We start from the raw sequence: 19,625 nt of genomic DNA on the forward strand, positions 1-19,625 counted from the left end.
TGAGGCTTGTGCTGCTGTCCTTCTTGCCCCTTGCTTTGGAACTGCAGCCAGCACAGGCCCTTTTGCAGCAAACTGGGAGTGGGAAGGACCTGCAGGTTCCCTGTATTGTGTTTTATGTCGTGTGGGTGAGCTGGGCAACCAGGTACCACAGATCCGTACAGGGAAGCAGACTTCAAGCATCATACAGCAGCAGGTGAGTGGACAAGCCTACCCAAACTGGAGATGAGACAGAAACTGGTACAGTGTTTATCAGGTAAAGCACTTTTCTAGTTAGAGCTGCATTTTCGGCGTTGAGGTGAAACTGCACTGGGTCCTGGAGAAGCTGTTTGGTGTCTCTGTGTGCCCTGAGGTCACAGCTCCTGAGGAAGCAGTGCAGGGCCCAGGTGCAGTCAGACAGGGTGTGAACAGGTCTGTCAGCAGTGGCAGGTGATTAAGTAAGGGCAAGCATGATTCCTAGATTCCTATCTCGGGTGTCAAAGTCCGGAGATCAGTGAAGTGCCAGGGATGCACACAGAGACAAGGAGCAGTAGCCCACCCTCCTGTGTGCTGTTCCAGCCCTGTTGTGGGCAGCATCAAACATCCTCTGGAGAAATGTCTGACAGTTACTAAACCACAGGAGGAAGATTAAGGATTTCTGGGATCTGTTCTGATTTGGCTGATACTGTGCTGTGTGATTTCCTAATTCCCTCCCTTACAAGCTTTTCCTGCTTTGCATAGACTCCCAAGGAGCCGAGCACCTGGTGTTGCACAAACTGAAGGAGCCACATCACAACCTCAGCAAATCTGGCTTTTTTACGTTTATTAAAGATATTCCCAGTGCATGGGACAGGACAATTTCACCGTGCCCATGCTCTCCAGAATGTGGGCCTTGTCTGCCTCTTCTCTCAGTAACATCACCACGATGCTGCAAAGGGAAGATGTGCCCCTGCTTGTTTCAGGGATCCGTAACTAGGACACACGATTGTGCCCCGAGCCAGCAGTGCACCCACTGCATTCCCAGGCTGCACTCCAGAGGTGGAGCCACTCCTCACAGGAGTGTTTGCAGTGTATCATGGCTTCTTCCTAGGCTTCCAAAAGTTGAAATGTCTTGCCAAAATAAAGAAAATAATTCACTCTGAGAATCTAGAAAATCTGTGTGGAGAAACAATGTGCTTCTTTGCATCACGTGAGTAGGTTTTTATGGAAAAAAATCCAAAAAGCTGAATTAATCAAACCCAAAATTCTGTAGGAATCTTTACTTGATCTATAAATATCTGTGCAAGGTTCAGCTACAATATTTTACAGTGGGAGGGAAGGTTTATGGTTTCAGAGACAGAATTCCCGCGAAGAGTCTTTCTAAGGGGAAGGTTTTATTGCTGTAGTTAAATTAGCCTTCAAAACTAGATTCTAATTATGTATTCTGTATTCTGGTTATTGGTTTTTGGAGAAATGGTGATGCAACAGGGATGAGAACACCACTCTGGAATGAGAATCTAAATGAAAGAAAGCTGCCAGAACAACCTTTTTTTTTTTTTTCTTTTTCTTTTTCAACTTCATGGGTGGAACCACAAAAATTCTGGTTTTCCAAACAGCTGTGACATGTGGCCTCAGAACCTTTCATAAGCAAAAATATCCGAAAGGGCACATAATAACATAACACTGTTGCTGTAATCACAATTACAGGAAACAGTATTTCTAGGAGTCCATCCTAGCAGGAAATCCACCTGAAGGGCCACTTGCCCTCTTGCTCAGGAAGGTATTACTTGGATCGGGCTGCAGCTGGCGAGCTGCCAGCCTCGTGGTTTGGAGAGGGAGCTGACTCGTGACTTGGGAAACGCTGGTGCTGCTGATGGGACGTGGGATGGTAGCGCTGCGTCGCAGGGCTTGCCTGCCTTTTGTGCCGCAGGAGGGCCGTGGGGCAAAGGGGTTGGCATGACATCCAACGCTGGAAAGCCCCTGTTGCAGGTGTCTTTCCCTCCTGCTGGCAGTGATGGGTGGGAAAATGGATAGAACATCCCACTGGCTTTTGAAAAAGCAGGTACATTGCCGTGATTTATTTTTTCAAGAGCGGTTTAACTGTGTTAGTGGCAGCTGACCTGCACGGAACTGTGGCAGAATCCGCTCCCTGCGATGCCTAATTCAGTGTGGAGGCGCTTCGCGCTCCCTTCAAGCCTTCCCGCAATAATCTCGGTGTGGAATTCCTCCGCTTGTTTTCCAGAACGCCCTTTGGCGCTGCCCGCCGCGCCGAGCGAGGCGCTCCAGCAGCGCCATCCCCAGCGGGCACGAGGCCTCCGGCTGTGCCAGGAATCCTCGCGGGCAGGAACCCACCCCGCCGTTCCTCTGGAATACGCTGTCCCGAGCCCGGGTGAGCCGGGAGAGCATCCCCCGGGACGGCAGAGCGTCCCCGGGGGAGCGGCGGTGGCCGCGGCGCCGAGGGCGGGCAGCGGCGGCTCCTCCCGGCGCTGGCGGGCGGGGCCCGCGGTGCGCCCGCCCCCGGAGCCCGAGCCCGGCGGAGCCCCGGCGGTCCCTGCTCGGCAGCAGCAGCAGCAGCCATGAAGTCGCTGTGTCTGGTCACCGTGGGGGTCCTGGCCATGACGCTGCTCATCGCCAGCATCTCCCTGCTGGTCGCGCACGTCTTCCAGACGGTGGTGGATCTGCAGGTGAAGCAGGTAAAAGCATTGCCGCGTTGCCGGCTCGGTCATTGTTTACCGGTTTGTTCCGTCTGAAAATAGCGAGGGAGGGAGGGGAGAGGCTGGCTCCCTCCTTGCAGCAGCGGTGGGTGAGTGGGCAGGAGCATCCCTGGGCCGGGAAACCACCCCCACCCCCCCCGCCCCCGCCCAGCACCACCCGGCTGAGCTCAGAATGGAGCTCAGGCTGCACTGGACCTTGGGCTGGGTAAAAATCGGGTGAGGATGGGTAAAAATGCTTCTTCTTGAGGCAGCTTTGCTGGCTGTGGGGCAGCAGCTGTATGGAGGAGCCCTCTCCAGAGCAGCAGCACCTGAGGGGAGCAGGGGCCACCTAAAGCACCCCTTCTTTTTGCCATCTCTGTCATAAATTGCATGCAGCACTCATACTTGTTCTGCTGTTCCATTTACTGGTGCCTCTGGAGCAGGGCCAGAGGTGCTGTGGGCTGGAACATGCGGTGTGTGCCGGTTCCCCGGGCTGGGTGATGGCAGCCAGGCATTTCACCATGTTGTTCCACACGTGGGGACACTCATCCTGCCGTTGCTGTGGATGCAGAGGCCTGCACTGTTCCTGCTCTGCCTAAGCTTTTGTTTCTCTCCCAGAGTGGCTCTGTGCATTTCTGCAGTGGCCCAGTGAGAAAGGTTAGTTGTGTTAGTAACTCTCCTGGAATTCCTTTGTAAATGAACAATTATTTATCTCTCTATCTGAGGAATATCATCTTATTCTGACAGGGAAGCCAGGAACGCTAACTGATGAAGGGATTTGACCAGTGCTGTTGTCTAAGTGGTGACCAGATTATCTGTGATCTCCTAACCTACTGTTCTTTCCTCTGGGCTGTTGACAGGCAGCATTTCCTGCCATGGGACTGTCTCAAATCGGTTTGGTTTAGCGAGCACAGTTTTAGGTTGGCAGTGAGCTTACAGCAGGTTGTGCCACTTGGAAGTGCAGCTCCATCCCCCTGATCTTGGCTCTCCTTGGGAAGGAGTCTGCCCTCCCCTGCATCCCAGAAGTTCTGCTTCCAGTGTTCTTCTGCTGTCAGCGCCAGAGCAGTGGGGTGGAAGCGGTGCTTTGGAGCAGGACTGTCGGGAATTAGGCGTGATCCTCCTTACGCGCATTATCTCCCAGCAGCCTGCTCCTTCCCCGGAGCAACTTATGTAACAGCAACTTGGTGTTCGCTCAGCAGGCCTTGCAGTAATGCAGGATAAAGTTTCCAGAGCTCAGGCTTTTCCTGCCTGCTGCTCTCCAGCTCCTGCTGGCACACATCTGGATTGCAGGGAATGAAGTGTCCGGCTCCCTGCCAGAGCTGCTGCAGGAGCCACACCCCCCCAGACTGGGGAAGCACAACTTTCAGCCCCAAAGCAGGGTGCTCCCAGTCACTCTGCTGATCTGGCTGCTTTCCACGTTTGCTTTATCCCACGTGAGCCTCCCCTCATTTGTGTGTAGTCTGGAAAGCTGCTGTCTCTTGTGTAACCGCGTGTGTAGCTTAGAAAATCCTGTGCAAATAGACAAATCTCAATTTGCCTTTGGAATGGGGCAAGACCTGAGCTTTTGCAAGGAGTCCCTGTTCCTTTGAGGGCTTTCCAGGCGTCCTGGAGCAGAGCTGCCTCGCAGCGAGGGGCTGTCTTTGCTGTCTTAAGTGCAGCTGGAGTGGAAAGCTGTGTTTTGGAACAGCTGAAGCACCTGTGAGCAGCTGAGGATGGCTCTGCTTTCACAGGGGGTTGTGTGCAGCAGCCTTTCCAGCCAAAGGCAGGGTGTGGGAAGAGTGGGAATCCAACCTGCTGTCAGACTTCACATCCCCTTGGAAATCAGTGGGCAGATGCGTTGTGACAAGAACACTGGCAGCACTTTTCCCAGAAGGCATTCAAATCTCATCAACTTATTCTTTATTTGCTATTTTTTTTTAAATTTCTGTGAACTAAATGCGCCATTCCAAGCAGAATTCCAAAACCTGTTTGTTATCAGGGCCTAGCACCTGAAACTCTAGAGAGGAGAGGGGAAAAAAATCTATAATGAACAGGGATAAATCTTCCCCAGAAGAAAGCCATTCCAGCTGCCAGTGGTGTTGCTTTGTGCCCTCTCATGGGGAGATGCTGGTGTATTTATTGCCATAGGTGTGCAGGTTGTGAATACAACCTAATATATATATATATATATATATATATATATATATATATATGCACATACACACACAATCAATCTTGGAGCTATGCTCCTCATTCCAAAATTTGAAGTCAGTCATTCCTTTGGCCCAGATGTTTCCTTCACATCACATTCCTTAGGCTGAGAATTTTAGAAAACACTTATTCTTCAAACCCCTTGAAATTCCACTGGACTTGTCGCCAGCCATCTCTCAAGCTGAATTGGCTGGAATGTTTCAGGCCCAAAAGGACGAGGAAGAGGTTTTCTCCTTTGATTTAGCTGATGTGTTGATCATTTTTTGCTCTTGTTATTTAATGCAAAATACTGGAGCTCTCAGGAGAGTTTAGTATGAAGGATCCATTGGGATGCTCCTTTGGGGCAGGGCATTCCCAGGGTGCAGGAGTAGAGAGGTCTGTCCATGCTGGTCTGAACACTTAGCCCATCACCTTAACAAGTTGCACTTAAACTCTGTCATAGATGAACACGTGAAAGTGCATCTTTGAATTAAAACGTTTAGGGGTTCCAGGAAATAAAATGAAAAAGGAATTAAATTTTCTGTGTAGCTTTCAGAAATATTCAGTACCATTTCCCACTCCCACCATCACTGCCAGTAGCTGTTATATATTGGGAGGGAAAGCTCCCTATTTATTTCCTCTGTGTAAAGCACAGTCAAGGCAAGGAAACAGCAGCAAATGAGAGCACTGCAGGTTCAGGGCTGGCTGATAAATACAGTCAGCAGGAAGGATGTTTTGGAACACTGGAAATGAGCATGGACTCCACTTGGAAGGGAGAAGCCCTGATGTCCTTGTAATATCCTGTGATAGACTGAAATATCCCTGGTAAGACTGGGTGAAAATCAGAAGAGAAGAGCTTACCATGTTTCATTATTTGACAGTTTTTGGGAGTCTCTCTGAATCCAGCTCAGAAGTTTGTTAATCTGGGTTTGCTGTCACTGTACACAGCTATAAATAGACAATTTCTGTGGGAGATGCAAATTGTGCTGTGCAATCCAAGAAATAAATCTGCAATTAATATGTCCAGTGAATACAGAGATGAGTCTCCTTGGCATTAATCATAAGAAAACAGGATCAAAAGCATCAGGCTGTGTAGGAAATGGTATATATGAGGTGCTGGTAGTTCCGGAGAAGTGCTCCAAGCTCCTCAAGCGTGTCTGAAACACATTAATTTTTGAGGTGTGCACAGAATACATAGGTTTTAATCCTATGGGGAAAGCAGGCTGCAAGTGCCAAGTGCCACCAGGTGGGCTGGCTCTCGCTGCCATTCAGCATTATTGCTGCCATGCCAAGCTCCTGCCAATGAGTTTGTTTCTGAAACAGCCTTCTCTTTATCTCGTCCTCCAAAATTAAAGTCTACATGGAGAGAAAATGGCTCCTTAAGTGGGAAGGCCAAGAACGAGTCCTGAGGCAAGTGTGGCTGATAAGACCCTGTGAACATTGACCACGAGCTGGCAGCTGTCCAGCCTGCCCTGCTTCTGAGCTTCCACTCACAATATTCCACTTGTTTTCTCAGAAGAATAAGAAGAATGAGTATTGATGAGAGCCATTTAATTGCAAATCATTCCCCTCCTCCCTTTCTTCCGCCTACAGGTGATGTGGTTTTCAAAGATAAGAGTTTTCTTTGTGTTTATTCCCAAACATTCACTCTGCGAGCCAGATTTCTCTGTGTGACCACCGAAGCAGTTCCAGAGTTGTGGCTACATGAAAAGCCTTGATTTTGGTGATGGGAATGCTTTATATCCCCATCATTTTATCCAAAATGGGTTGGTAATAAAGTGAGACCTCTATTGCAGAGCTCTACATGACAGGTGGGGTTGTAACTTTCCATATAACATGTATATACTGATAAGGGGTATCACTGAGGTAAGGGAATTAATGTTACATTTCCTAAGTGCTTCTGTTATAAAATAATGCTTTATAACTTGGTGACCAAGTAGACTGACACACCGTGGGTCTGGAGATGCAGATGCTGACTTTGCTGTAGGAAAGAAATTAAAGATAGAGGGCAAAAAATCTTTCCCCTATTCCAAGACCTTGGAAAGGCACAAATCCTAGAGTGCCTATGTGAAAGAAATTTGTCATTCACAGTTTTGCTCACAGGCCACTGAAAAACAAAGTCTAATTGCTTGGGAGACAGAATCTCACAGCTTTGTTGGAATCTGACATTCTTGGGCAAAGAAATCACCGAGGCCAGGACTCTTTTGGCCTCCCAACATTGAGTTGTACTTTTATCTATAATGTTGGCACGTTCCGTGGTGTCTTGCATCAGGTGGAGGTTTTTACTGATGCAGGAAAGGAGACAGGATTGCTGAATAATAGCTGATCAGTCTCCCTTCTGAAAAATGTCAGGCACAATTGTCTGTGGGGAGATGTGGAACTACAAACCAAGCAGTGCTGTCCCTGGAGAGCAGGTGCCTGTGGCCAGGAGAGCAGGTGCCTGGGCTGGCTGATACTGAGTGAGCTGCTCCAAAGTAAAGCAGATCTAGAACTGGGGTCTCTCTCGAGTCTTACTGCCTGTGCTTGTTCCCAGGGCATGGAATTCCTCTCTCTGCTGTCAGTACCATGCAGCATGATGGCATTAGCAGCTGATGTGCCTTTCTCTTGTTTCAGGGAACGGTCTTGAAGAACGGCACGGAAACCTTTGAGGCCTGGGAGGACCCTCCCCCCCCAGTCTACATGCAGTTCTACTTCTTTAATGTGACAAATCCTTTGGAAGTGCTCCAAGGCGCCACTCCTCTCGTAGAGGAAATAGGACCATACACCTACAGGTAGGACCTCTCAGGAGTTCCACACTCCACAAGACCTCTGCTGTGTGAGGAATCCAGAAGGCTTGAGATCCTGCTCTGGGAGAAAACCTAGGTGTTAGTGTGTGAGGGAAGGTTTATCCAGGGGAGCATGGTCACAGCCCACACAGCACTGACACTTGCAGCTGCTTTCAGATGAGGCCAGTGACTTCTGTCATATTTTGGGTCAAGTTTTGCTGGTGTGCTGCTCTTCTTCACTCCTGAACACAGAGGAAGGTGATGCATGCTGGCCTGCTGTCTTGTGAGCTGGGTGATGTTTGGGAGGATTGGGAGAGAGGAGTGTTGCACAAAGTGTGACTCATGCTCACTCAGGAGTTGGTTCCTAACTGGAGTTGCACCATCCACATGGGTAAAATGTGGCCAGAAAAACATTTAAGAGTGGTACTAAAAGGGTCTTCCTGAGCCAACCCTCACTAAAAAACCTGCTTAGCATTTAAACTTATCTCTCATTTTTACTGACAGATTTACTAAGGCCACGTGCAATGTTAAATATTGTCCAGCTCCTAGAGCTGTCCTGTGTGGCATGGAGAGATTTGAAAGTCCCCTTACAGACGAGTTTTCCTTTAGAGCTGTGTTGTGCTCAGCTGCCTGCAGCCCTGCAAGCCAGGAGCAGGTCTGTGGCAGGAAGGGCTGTGGTCCTGGGAGTCCTGGTGTTATGGGGAACTCATCACCACAGCAAGAAGGTGGATTCCTGGCTGTCACCCTCACTTCTGGTCACACAGGCTCATCCAGGCCAGGCATGGGCTCAGTGCCAGAAGGAGCTGTCTTTACCTAAGCTGCAAAATTATCAGAATCTCTTGGTATTTGAAAAAGTGCTGGAATGAAAGCAGAAGCCTTTGTGGGAGCCTTGGTGTCTGCGTTATCTCTTGCCTTTCAGTTTCCTGCTTCCCTTCTCCCCCTGCCAACAGTGCCTTCCCCTTCCCTGTCTCCTCTGCATTCTAGTCCTGTGTCTGTTTAGTCCTGGCAAACTCTATGTGGTGCTTTGGCATAATCCCTGCTATTACATGAGCCAGTAGAGCTGGAGAAAAGATGATCCACAAGCTCTCAAGTTCCCAAGCTTTCCTTCAGGTGTGTGTAGTGTAACACTGGGCATTAGTCAGCAATATGTTCATGTCAGGAAGATGAACAGGGCCAGCTCCAGGGTTCACAAAGCTGCAGAGCACCACACAGGCTGGCATGAAGTCCTCTTTGCAAGCTTCTTCTTTCCCCTTTCCTTAGCTCCGAGTCTCTCCTGGGTATCTGACGCAGCCTGGTTTGGGAAGCTGCACCTTGTCCATGAAGGAGCTCAGCAGGGTGGATGGGGCTGGTGCTGTAGTGGCTGGGCTGGTCCCTGCCCCAGGGGAGGCCCAGCCTGAGCTGCTGGTTTGCTGGGAGAGCCTTTCCCTGCATCCCACGCCACGGGCTGGCTGCAAGCGGGTCCCCAACGCCAGCCCTCCCTGAGGTGTAAGAACAGGGACAGGGAGGGAAGGAAAGAGGCTGCACATTCCAGCTGCTTCTGGCTGGTTTGCTTAACCTCATTCTGGCATGTGTGGACAGGATTCCCCTGTGCTCTGCTCTTCCTCCATAGAGGAAGAAGGAAAGTTAGGAAGTGGAGAGCTCTCTCGCAGCAGATTTCATAACCCTGGCCTGGCTGCAGCAGGCTGTCAGCAGTGGGTGGGGAGGAGAGGAGGCCTGTGGGAGCTTCCTCAGGGAGGGCTGTTCCAGCCACACTGCACGCTCCAGCCGGGGAAGAAACCTCCAGCTGGTTCCACAGGCCCTGTGTAGCAAAGCACTGAAGCCTCATTTGGCCTTAGCACGTGGCAGAACACCCAAAATGCCCTAACATGAGGCACCTGGCTGGGTGTTTTTATAAAACAGGGTGTTTGGGGAAAGGCTGGCAGTGAACTGGGCCCGACAAGCAGAGGGAAAAAATCCAGTCAGTGACAGGGAGGGCTCCAGAGAGTCTCATCCTGCAGCTCAAAGTTTTCACCAGCATCCATTGTAAAGCACTTGAGGCAGAATCTGTAACAAAAACATAGTGGTACTGGTGTTTTTCAATCCTGGAAGTTGAAAGGGCAGCATGTAAAATAAATAATGACAAAGTTCAAGCTGCTTATCTGCCCAAGCCTGCTGAGTTCCAAAGAACACTGGAATATTGTCTGGTCTTGCACACATTTACAACATTTTAACTTCAACATCTCAGAGCCTCCTACTCATATCCTTCATCAAGGAGTATTATTTTCCTCTCCAGAGCTGGAGAGGTGTCTCAGGTTACTCCTGGCCTATTTTAGGAAGGCATTTCACAGCTGTCCATCTCCATCCACTCAGTTCCAGCCCTGGGGTATAAAATAGATTGCTGTCCAAGAGGGTCTTGCCAAGCCAAGCTGGAAGTGTTGCCAGACCAAAATGTTCCTGGGTTTCAGGGATGCTGGGGAGTGGTAGAGACACCTTTAGGGTAAGGAGGATGGGAAGTGGCTGGTTTCTAACAGCAGTAGTTTCACAGGCCTTTGCAGTTTGCTTTAGATGTGAAAGCTGAGCCAGAGTAATGCAGCCTGTTGTGAAGCTGCACTGATGGATCCAGTGCAGCCTGGCAGAACAGTCTCGATCCATACTGAATGCAGAACATCAGAGCACAAGATCTGGCAGAACAATTCTCCCTCACGTCTTGGGACTTGACATTTGCCCAGGCAAATGTGAAAGTCAACAGGCTCCTGAGTCACTGCAGGCTGAGGAAACAGGAGGAATTTCACCTCCTGCGTGTGCCATTTCCCTTTTGGGGTTTGCTGGGGCCACGTGTGTGTCAGCTGCAGAATCCTGGTTGGTAAGGTGCTAATGGCAATGGAAATTGACTTGTGCTCCTGACATGCATGTCAGGGTAATTAGGATCTGATTTTCTTGTCGGGCCAGCAGGTAGCATTTGATGTTCCTTGCCAATTGGACTGGTCTGTCAGCAATCCTGAGTTTTATCCTGTTATCTGTGTGCTTAGACAGGAACAGCAGCAACCTCCCAGGCCATGGATAGTGAACAACAAAAATTCAGTTGAATTTCTGTCATGTCCAGGATTCCTGCTCAAGAATTAAAGGAGAAGAGCTAAAATGAGGCTTGTTCTGTGGTTGTGCCACATGTAAGCCCTAGTGCCACTTCCTTCTGAAGCCAGCAGAAGGATTCTGGTGGGTTCTTAGGTCAGGTCCATGACACACAAGCAGCCTGCATCTTTCTGGGAGTGGATTTTGCCTGCAGCAGAGGCAAAAGTTTCATTTGCAAACTGGACTTCAGGGCAGTCTCATATATGGTGCCTCTAAATCCTTCTGTGCCATCTGAAATTGTTGTCCTTCCTTTGAGGTTTTTAAAGATGAGGCAAAAATATGAAGTGCAATTAACACGCGGGGTGGCATTTTTGGAAACGCCCTGTGATGTCTGACTCAGCTCACGCAGACGCAGTGGGGAGTTTGTGTCAGTGAGGGAATCTACTTCCAAAAAACTGGAAATGCCACCCTTTGTGTGCTTAAAGCAGTAGAACAGCCATAAGTTGATCGTGATTAATGCTGTGTCTACTTGTTTAACTCAATTAGAGAACAAACTCTTGTCTTTCAGGGAATACAGGCCAAGAGTGCACGTCCAGTTTTTGGACAACGGAACCAAAGTGTCTGCTCTAAACCCAAAGACTTATGTATTTGAACCTGAGAAGTCAGTGGGAGACCCTGAAGTGGACCTGATCAGGACAGTAAATATCCCTGCAGTGGTGAGTTCTCGTCCATTCCTGCTTGGAATTCATCCTGACACACTTCAGAAGCAGCAGCGTGTTGCTTCATCCTGACTCTCCCTTTGTGGTAGGTGAATGTGATGGAAGAGCAAGAGAGGCAGCTCGTGTCCCGGGCAGATGCTGGTCTCAGTTTGGGGCTGGACTGTTGTGGGGGGCTTATTTTGTTCCTCCCTCTCCTCACGCCTCTGCAGTGCCTGTGCCTTCCTCTGGTGCTACATGATCACACACTCTCCAGGGACAAGGGGAAATCAGGCTTGCTGGGCTTCCATGAGTCAGTGAAACCAGGGCATCAGTGATGTCAAATGCCTAGGAGGAACTCCGGCCTCTGCGTGAGGGAGCTGGGAGTGCTTGGGGTTATTTTGTCAAACTCGGAGAAGCTGCCTCCAAGCCTGCTTCTCAAACCAGAAACAAACTACAGTAGAGCAGTTCCAGGCAGAGCTGAGTGAAAAGAACCTCTCAGAGTTCTGATTAAAGTCAGAAATGCACCCCCAGACTGCACAAGGTGAAAGAGGGTCTTATGGTGATCAAAGGCAGACCGTTATTTTGGTCTTACACAGGGATAGCATGAGAACAAGCAGATCCCAAGCTGTCAGAGCTTCCAGAGGCAGCCAGCCTGTACTCAGATACTTGGGGGTGTTATTCAGCCTTTACTCTCCATCCTGGTTTAGTTTCAGTTGCAGGGTACCTTCATTTCAACTTTTTCCCCAGCATTTCCAAAAATACCTGACTTTACAAATGAGTCCAGAAATGCCCTGTGTATAGTAGTAGTAGATAGGACTCAGCTTACTGAAAGTTGCAGACAATACAGACCCTGTGTTTTCAATTCCTCCCAGACATCTCATGGTGGTAAGGATTATCTCTCCTTCAGATTTTTGGCTGTGATGTACTGTAACAGGCAGTACGAGATGAACCACAGGCTGGTTAGCCCAAAGAAATGCCCTCCTTTTGTTATGACCTCTGTGAAGACTTCTTGTAAGCTGGAAAGGAAATAAACATTTGAATTTTGGGGAAATGATTGTGCAGTGGTGGAAAGCATCTGTGCCTGCATGCAGCTGATCATTTATTGCCCAGCAAATCTGACCATTGCTCCCTCATTCCAATGCCCTGGCAGACTGCCATGGAGTGGACCAGGTCAACCCCTCTGCAGTTTGCCACGGAGGTGCTGCTGCTGCTGTACCAGGAGTCGCTGTTCACCGTGCACAGCGTCCACGAGCTGCTCTGGGGCTACAAGGACAGGCTGCTGTCCACCATCCACGTCCTGCACCCCGAGATCGACCCCGTCTTTGGGCTCTTCAGCAAGGTAACTGATGGCCACGCCTGCTGCTGCTGTCCCTGGGGGATGATGGCACTGGATGGGAGGGATGGATAAGCTTTCCAAGGACAACATCCTCCACTATTGCCTGTACTCACTTGAATAACATGGGCTTTGTGGGGCCACGTGTGCTAACTGCCAGACAAATGTCCTGATTTCCTTAGTAATTGACTGAAATTGGATGTTAATTCTGTGCTGGAGCCATTCCTGGCTTGCATGTCATTTTGGTCTGGGAGAAATCCTTGCTGTGTGGACATGTCTGCAGTGCTGAGGTTATTTCTGTGAGGTTATTTTCTTCCTGAGGGCTCTTTATTCAGGGGCAGCTCTCAAAGGGAGAAAAGGCTCATCTGGTGTTGTGTTTCCTGCCTTTGGGAGGGGTAAGGATCTTGCCCAGTCACTTCCACCTCATTCCTGTTCAGGATGGAGTTCAATGAACTGCACAGATCTCAGGGGCAGTCCATCACTCCTGGGGTGGATTTGGAGTGGTGACAGCTTCAACTCCTGCCACCCCATTGCAGTGACCAGCCAGGTGCCACAGGATGAGTGGAGCCACTGAAAGCTCCTGCATCTGTTTGCAGATGAACGGAACTGATGATGGAGAATATGTTTTCCTGAGCGGGGAAACGAACTACCTGAACTTCTCCAGGATTGTGGAGTGGAAAGGAAAAGAGTAAGTGTCTCAGTGTACTGTTGCCTCTGTCACAATCTGCCCCTTGCTTGCCTGGTGCCAGTTTAAAGAGAATGCAAGTGCAACTTAAACCCATTTCAACCCCTTTTCTCGTTAGCAGAGCTGAGGCAGGAGGAATTGGCCCTGTACAGGTCTGATTCCCATTTGCCTAGGCCAGGAGCTGGCATTGCCTGACTGCTGCTTGGACATCTTTTAGCCCTTGCTCTCTGTGCTTCCCTTTCTTCAGGTCCTTGAGCTGGTGGACAACAGAGGCATGTAACATGATCAATGGCACAGATGGGACATCCTTTCACCCGCTGATCAGCAAAGATGAGAACATCTACATCTTTTCTTCTGATTTCTGCAGGTAAGGAGAAGACTGTGGCATTCAGGCTTCAAAGCAGAGCGTTTGCATCCATTCCTCTCGAGGTGTCGTGTTAGGCTGGTGGTCTTCCTCTTGTGATTTCATTTAACAGTCACAGTGGTCTGCATTTATTCATGGTGGGAAGGATGAGAGTTACAAAAAGCCCTCCTAATCTGCAGTTAAGGATGTGTTATTTGAAAGTATAGATTTGTGAGGTGAAAATTTGGACGAAAACTGCAAGGACGGACTGGACTGCAAGGCTAGGAACAACGGGAATGGAAGGATGAGCTTTCCTTAAGCTTCTTTCCTCCAAAGTCTTCCTCTGTGCTGTGCTTTTTCAGAGAGCCCAGGTTGCCCTCTTCAGAGATTTACGACTTTACATGATGCTGTCTGAAATGTACCAAGGAAATCTTGGCCTTTCCTTCCTTATGTAACACCTCGTCTGCCCTCTTGCTGATTTCCTGGTGCATGAAGAACAAAACCAACCTGGAATTATTTAAATCAATACAGACATGTGTTAGGCTAAATTCAGCACGTGCCAGATTATTCTGTCTTCCACGACAGTGTTCCTTTCCTGGTCCCTTCCAGCAGAGGTGCCAGCACTCACACCACGTGCAGCAGTGGCGTGGGGACCGTCTGTTTTGTGCAGCAGCAGGATGATGAGACGTGTGTTTGCTGATCAGACAGCGGTGGGAATGCAAACCGGGACAGACAGGGGCATCAGCAGGGGGACACGTGCAGCTGGGGTCAGTGCTGCTGCAGCCTGACACGCCTGGCCCTGCTCTGCTTCCCCGCAGGTCCCTGTTCCTGGTGTACGACAGCTCGGGAGCCGTGGCCGGGGTGCCCACGTTCCGCTTCGTGCCCTCCTCCATGGTGTTTGCCAACACCTCGGTGAACCCGGCCAACGCCGGCTTCTGCGTGCCCGCCGGCAACTGCCCTGGCACCGGCGTGCTCAACGTCAGCGTCTGCAAGCAGGGTACGGCCCAGCTGTGTCTGTCCCACAGCCACGGGGGCTTTGCAGCTCCACAAGGGCCCCTTCCCCTCTCTGTAAACAGCTCAGAGCTGTGAGGTCCTCCAAGGCTTCCCTGAGTCCTGCTCGGCCTTTTGTTTTGGTGGTGACTCGGTGTTTTCACGTTCCAGGTGCTCCAATATTTCTGTCAGCTCCACATTTTTACCAGGCAGATCCGAAGTTTGTAGAGGACATAGAGGGCATGCATCCCAGAAAAGAATACCACGAGACATTTCTGGACATCAATCCCGTAAGTGCAACCTTTTTTTCAAGGGTTCTGTAGGTGAATGGATCCAAGCACCTTGTGTGGTGGGTGTTGGCATAGTCCTGTTGACCTCTAGGGATCTGTGGTAGCTCCATGATGCTGGATGGAATGGGACATCCCTTTGGGTCAGCTGTCCTGTCCCTGTCCCCTCCCAGTGTCTCACACACCCCACCCACCCAGCCACTGACTGGCAGGGCAGTGTGAGGAACAGAAAAGGTCTGGAGCTGCTCAGCAATCACTGGAACATCCCTGCGTTACCCACGCTGTTTTCATCACGGCTCCAAAACGCAGCCCGATGCCAGCTGCTGTGGAGAAAATTAATTCTCTCCCAGCTAAAACCAGTGCAGCAGTGATCTCTACACCCCCACAGACAAATGTGGGTCGGGGAAAAGAGCACAGTCACAACCTGCCTGGTTTACAGAAACAGTGCTCTGACTCATCGGGCTGTTATGTGCAGCTAAAGCGGGAGGAAATTCCACAGCTCCGCTCCTAAGGTCCGGTGCAGATCCTGCTGGTGTGTACCAGGTTCTTTCTGCCTTCTCACAATTCTCATTCTTTCACCTTCACTGTTTTTTTTTAACACTGATCTCTTCTATTTCCCAGCTGACAGGGCTCGTCTTGAGGGCAGCCAAGCGGATGCAGGTCAACGTTCACGTCCGAAAATTACCTGAATTTTTGTGAGTGTTCTCTGCTGCTGGATGGAGTCTCGTATCTAAGCTGATATTCAGCATGATTGTTTTCTGCAGCGTTCTGATGGAATATGGGATGGAGAGAGCAAGTGTGAGAGAGAAGTCCACTCGAATCTCAGTTCTAAGGGGCAGTATGCTCCCCTCTCACAGATGAAGCAGATTCTGTAATTCCATCTGCAGAGTAAAGAATGTTGTGTGGTAGCTAGTCCTCCTGATGTTTACTGGTACAGCTTGGCTATAATAACTACAAGACAAGTATTTTATCTGCCCAGTCCCCTTGAAAGACTCCGTGGTGTTCTTCAGGCTTGTTTCCCAGTGCCCAGGAGCTGTCACAGTAACACAGCTCCTGCCTGAGCTGGGATTACACATGTGCCAACTGTTGGGGGATTTTTGCTGCTGTGCCCATGTCGCTTGGACAATAGTTCCTGTGTTTTACAAGTAGGAGTAACCTTCAACATCAGCTTAGCCCAATTCCTGCTGCCTGGCACAAATCTGTCACTCAGTTACTAATGAGCCCTGGATGGATCCCTGTCTTTCACTGCCCACCAAGTCCCAAAATATGCCCTGCTCCCAAACCAGGATTTATCCATCCGTGAGATCAAGATTGCCCTACTCCAGCAGGGAGGTGAAAATCCACAGCAAAAAGGAACAGACCAGAGTTTTTTAGGGACGCTTTCCTCCTTCATTGTTCTTGTATAATCTGTCTTCACAACCCTCAGGTGGAAAAGTTCCAAACGAATAATTTTTTTTTCCCCACACAGTGAAACCGGCAACATCCGAACGCTGATTTTCCCAGTGATGTATATAAATGAGGTAAATAGTTCTGCTATGTCTTTCCAGCATTGTGGCATGTTCATTCTTGCAGAAATACCCTCTGAGCCAGCCAGAAAAGAAAATGCTGATTTTCTTGTTGTTTGTACAGCAACAGCTAGGAAGCTGTTGCTGTTTCTTAGCTGACAACCCTCCTGCTGTTTATTGTAGTGTTAATTTCAGCCTTGCCAAACACTCTCAGACACTCCTTTTAAACTCAAAGGAGTTGGCCATGAGGAAAAGGGGTGCTCAGACAGAGGCAGGACTTCAGGAGATCACACCTTTCTCTGGGTCATCTGCTGTGAATATTCCTGTGCTGTAGTCAGATCACCAAATCAATTGGTGTTAATTCCATTCCTAAACCAAAAGTTAAAAATCCCTGTTTTCCTTTGAAATACACAATAGGTGATCCCTCTGCCCCCTGGAAGAATTTTAGGGGGGAAGTATGTCAAGAAGCAGTGAAGCAGTGGCGGAGAGTTGCGGGAGTGTTGTTCCCCTGCCCTTCACAAAAGTGATCTTATAGGAAGCACAGAAATAAATAAACTTTTTTTTTTTTTTAATTTCCTCTTCATCTTTCTCTGCTCCAGAGTGTTCTGATTGATGAAGCATCTGCCAGCAAACTCAGGCATGTCCTGCTGGAAGCCAGTGTTGTGACTGGGATCCCCTTTGTAATCATGGCTCTGGGGATTGTGTTTGGGATTGTTTTCATTGCGCTGGTGTGCAGGTCCCAGAGGATACCTGAAGAGGTAAGCAGCACTTGCATTTGACTTTGCTTGCTGTCCATCTGCCTGCATTTGATTTTTTTTTTTTTTTTTTTTTTTTTTTTTTTTTTTTTTTTGTGGTTGATTTTACCTCTTGGTGTCTTTCTGCACGTGTTTTTATATTGTTTTTGTTGGGAATGACCTTTCTAGGGAGGGGAAGCTTTAATAGACTCAGAATAAACGCGCCAAAGCAAAGGAGCGGAGTTAATCCGAGAAGCCTGGTAAGGCAGGTCCTGTCTCTGTGCCCAATTCCCTTGCCAACAGTAGTGAAATAAATCAGCCTGTCTAGAGGACCCTGAAGGATAAGATGCAAAAACTCCACCATATCTGAGGACAGATTTAGTTGGTGTCAGTGTTCTCAGCAGAAGAACTGCTGTATAAGAATCCACTGTTGTGCCAGTGGGTTATTTTCCTGAATCATTATGCAAATTTGTGGCCAAAGAACAGATGAATTGCACAGACAGCAGCAGCAGGAAGTATTCTCCAGTATTGTCTATTTACAAGATAGCCTGTAAATCTGTTTATGAGCAGTTCTGTCCCGAGATGACACACTGGCATTAAGGTGCCTGTCAGGGCGAAAGCTGATGCCAGCATTTCACCATAACAGGGTTCAGGTGGCACCAAGTGTGGAGCCTTTGGTTAGAGGAATAGCCTGGGTTCTCTAGGAGGCTGTTTTGTCCTCATAGTTGATGTGGGCTTACTGTCTTTGGTGTTCCCTAAACGCTGTGTTACAACTTCCCTCTGTGCCTGGGGAACCCCTCTGGATCAGTGGGATCCACTGCCATCCCATCCCCATGGGACTGCACTTCAGTCTCCTGTGCAGGAGAGACTGGTCCTTTTCTTTTCCCTTCCCTTCCCTTCCCTTCCCTTCCCTTCCCTTCCCTTCCCTTCCCTTCCCTTCCCTTCCCTTCCCTTCCCTTCCCTTCCCTTCCCTTCCCTTCCCTTCCCTTCCCTTCCCTTCCCTTCCCTTCCCTTCCCTTCCCTTCCCTTCCCTTCCCTTCCCTTCCCTTCCCTTCCCTGCCCTGCCCTGCCCTGCCCTGCCCTGCCCTGCCCTGCCCTGCCCTGCCCTGCCCGTGCTGTCAGCAGCTCAGCCAGAGTGTCAATCTGTCCCACTGCCCAAGGCCTGTCCTGGGAATTCCTGCCCCACCCTACATGCACAGCGTCAAACCAGCTCTCTTGGATGTGCTGGAACACTCTGCAAGGGTCAAAGTGACAAAGGGACACCTGCATTCCCTGCTTTGCTTTTTGTTGCTCTTCCTGCAAACAGAGGTAATCCAGCAGTCTGCAGCTCTTCTTGTGATCCCTGGCTGGTTCTTGCCTTCCCTCCTGTGTCAGGGCTGCCCAGGTCCCTGCCCAAGCTGCCACCAACCCTCTGGTGCTTCCTTAGCACAGCCCTGGCTCTCTTAGAGGGAATTGTCCTTAGAAGTAGGAGCTTTTCCTTTCCCTGCTTGGAGTCGGGGCAGCCCAGCTTCCCACGGTGGAAGGTCTCTCACGGCTGCGTTTCACTCGCTGTGGTTTTGTTCTTGCAGAGCACAGAAGAAGAGAGGTCCCCACTCATCAGGACGTCTTAGTAGATTTTATTCCCCCCGTGAGCTTGGAGAATAAACCATTAGAGCTGACCTAACACCAAGTGTCCCCCGTGGAGCCACGCTCGTGTCCAGCATCACTTTTGGTGGGACAGAGGTGGAAGGGAATCTGCGCTGTCAGCCAGGGAGGAGACTTTTCTCTCAGCTACATTACAACTTTCAAACTGCATTTGCAAACTGCTCCGGATCCCGCTTTTCTCAGCCCTGCCCTCCGTTCGTACCCGCACTGGCAGCCACAGAGGATCAGAACCACAAGCCGGCCTCATTCCCTACGGGAGCGACATGGGTGGCCTTGCCAGCGGCCCTGGGAGCGTGGCTGGCCCCGGGACAGGGACACAGGCTGCGGGCCGGGTGCTGCCCTGCCTGGAACGTGTCCTCGCTGCAGCGTGCTCCGGCTGTTTGTTGCTGGCGCCCTTGCTCCCGTCACAGCACGCGTGTGCGGCGACCGAGCCGGCGGCTGCACGCGCTTCTCCGCGCAGAGCGCCGCAGCGCTCCCGCTCTGCTCGCTAGCCAGGCTTTGATCCTTCGGGTGTGGGGTTTGTTCTGCAGCTTAAGGCACCGCAGCTCAGCCGTGCTCCTGGCCTGGAGGGGACACGGCCGGTGGGGGTTTGCTGGGAATGCGGACGTGGCGTGTTTGGGATGAGAGCACCCCTCCGTGTTATGGACAGGGTCCTGAGAACTCCTGACACTTTTTTACTTGTCAAGCAGAAGCTTGTGTTAAAAGTCACCGAGGTTCCTTCCCCCCTTCCCAATTAAAGGAATATTCTCATCGAGGAATGTTTCCATTAGGTAGTG

The 19,625-nt window shown here is 50.0% G+C and overlaps 2 protein-coding genes across 3 annotated transcripts in view; both read left to right on the forward strand.

Annotated features, from left to right (window-relative positions):
- Window positions 1–1,305, forward strand: part of CCDC158 (coiled-coil domain containing 158) — a 29,498-nt gene extending 28,193 nt beyond the window's left edge. Inside the window, 1 exon segment of the mRNA XM_053975572.1 lies at window positions 718–1,305. The gene's annotated coding sequence lies outside the window, so the exon portion shown is untranslated.
- A 1,158-nt stretch (window positions 1,306–2,463) lies between these two features.
- SCARB2 (scavenger receptor class B member 2) lies at window positions 2,464–19,607 on the forward strand. Of its 2 annotated transcripts, XM_053975384.1 has the most exons (13): window positions 2,464–2,648; window positions 7,431–7,588; window positions 11,199–11,346; window positions 12,479–12,667; window positions 13,258–13,349; window positions 13,594–13,713; window positions 14,508–14,686; window positions 14,851–14,969; window positions 15,588–15,661; window positions 16,435–16,486; window positions 17,071–17,229; window positions 17,395–17,465; window positions 18,774–19,607. In XM_053975384.1, the coding sequence occupies exons 1-12, from the start codon at window positions 2,532–2,534 to the stop codon at window positions 17,422–17,424; spliced, it is 1,437 nt and encodes a 478-aa protein (XP_053831359.1). In that variant the 5' UTR covers window positions 2,464–2,531; the 3' UTR covers window positions 17,425–17,465; window positions 18,774–19,607. The 2 variants fall into 2 exon arrangements, with proteins under 2 accessions (XP_053831359.1, XP_053831358.1); XM_053975383.1 differs by lacking the exon at window positions 17,395–17,465 and having other exon boundaries at window positions 2,465–2,648.
- The last annotated feature ends 18 nt before the right edge of the window (window positions 19,608–19,625 follow it).

This window comes from Vidua macroura, chromosome 4 (genome assembly GCF_024509145.1).
Source record: "Vidua macroura isolate BioBank_ID:100142 chromosome 4, ASM2450914v1, whole genome shotgun sequence".
NCBI lineage: Eukaryota > Metazoa > Chordata > Aves > Passeriformes > Viduidae > Vidua > Vidua macroura.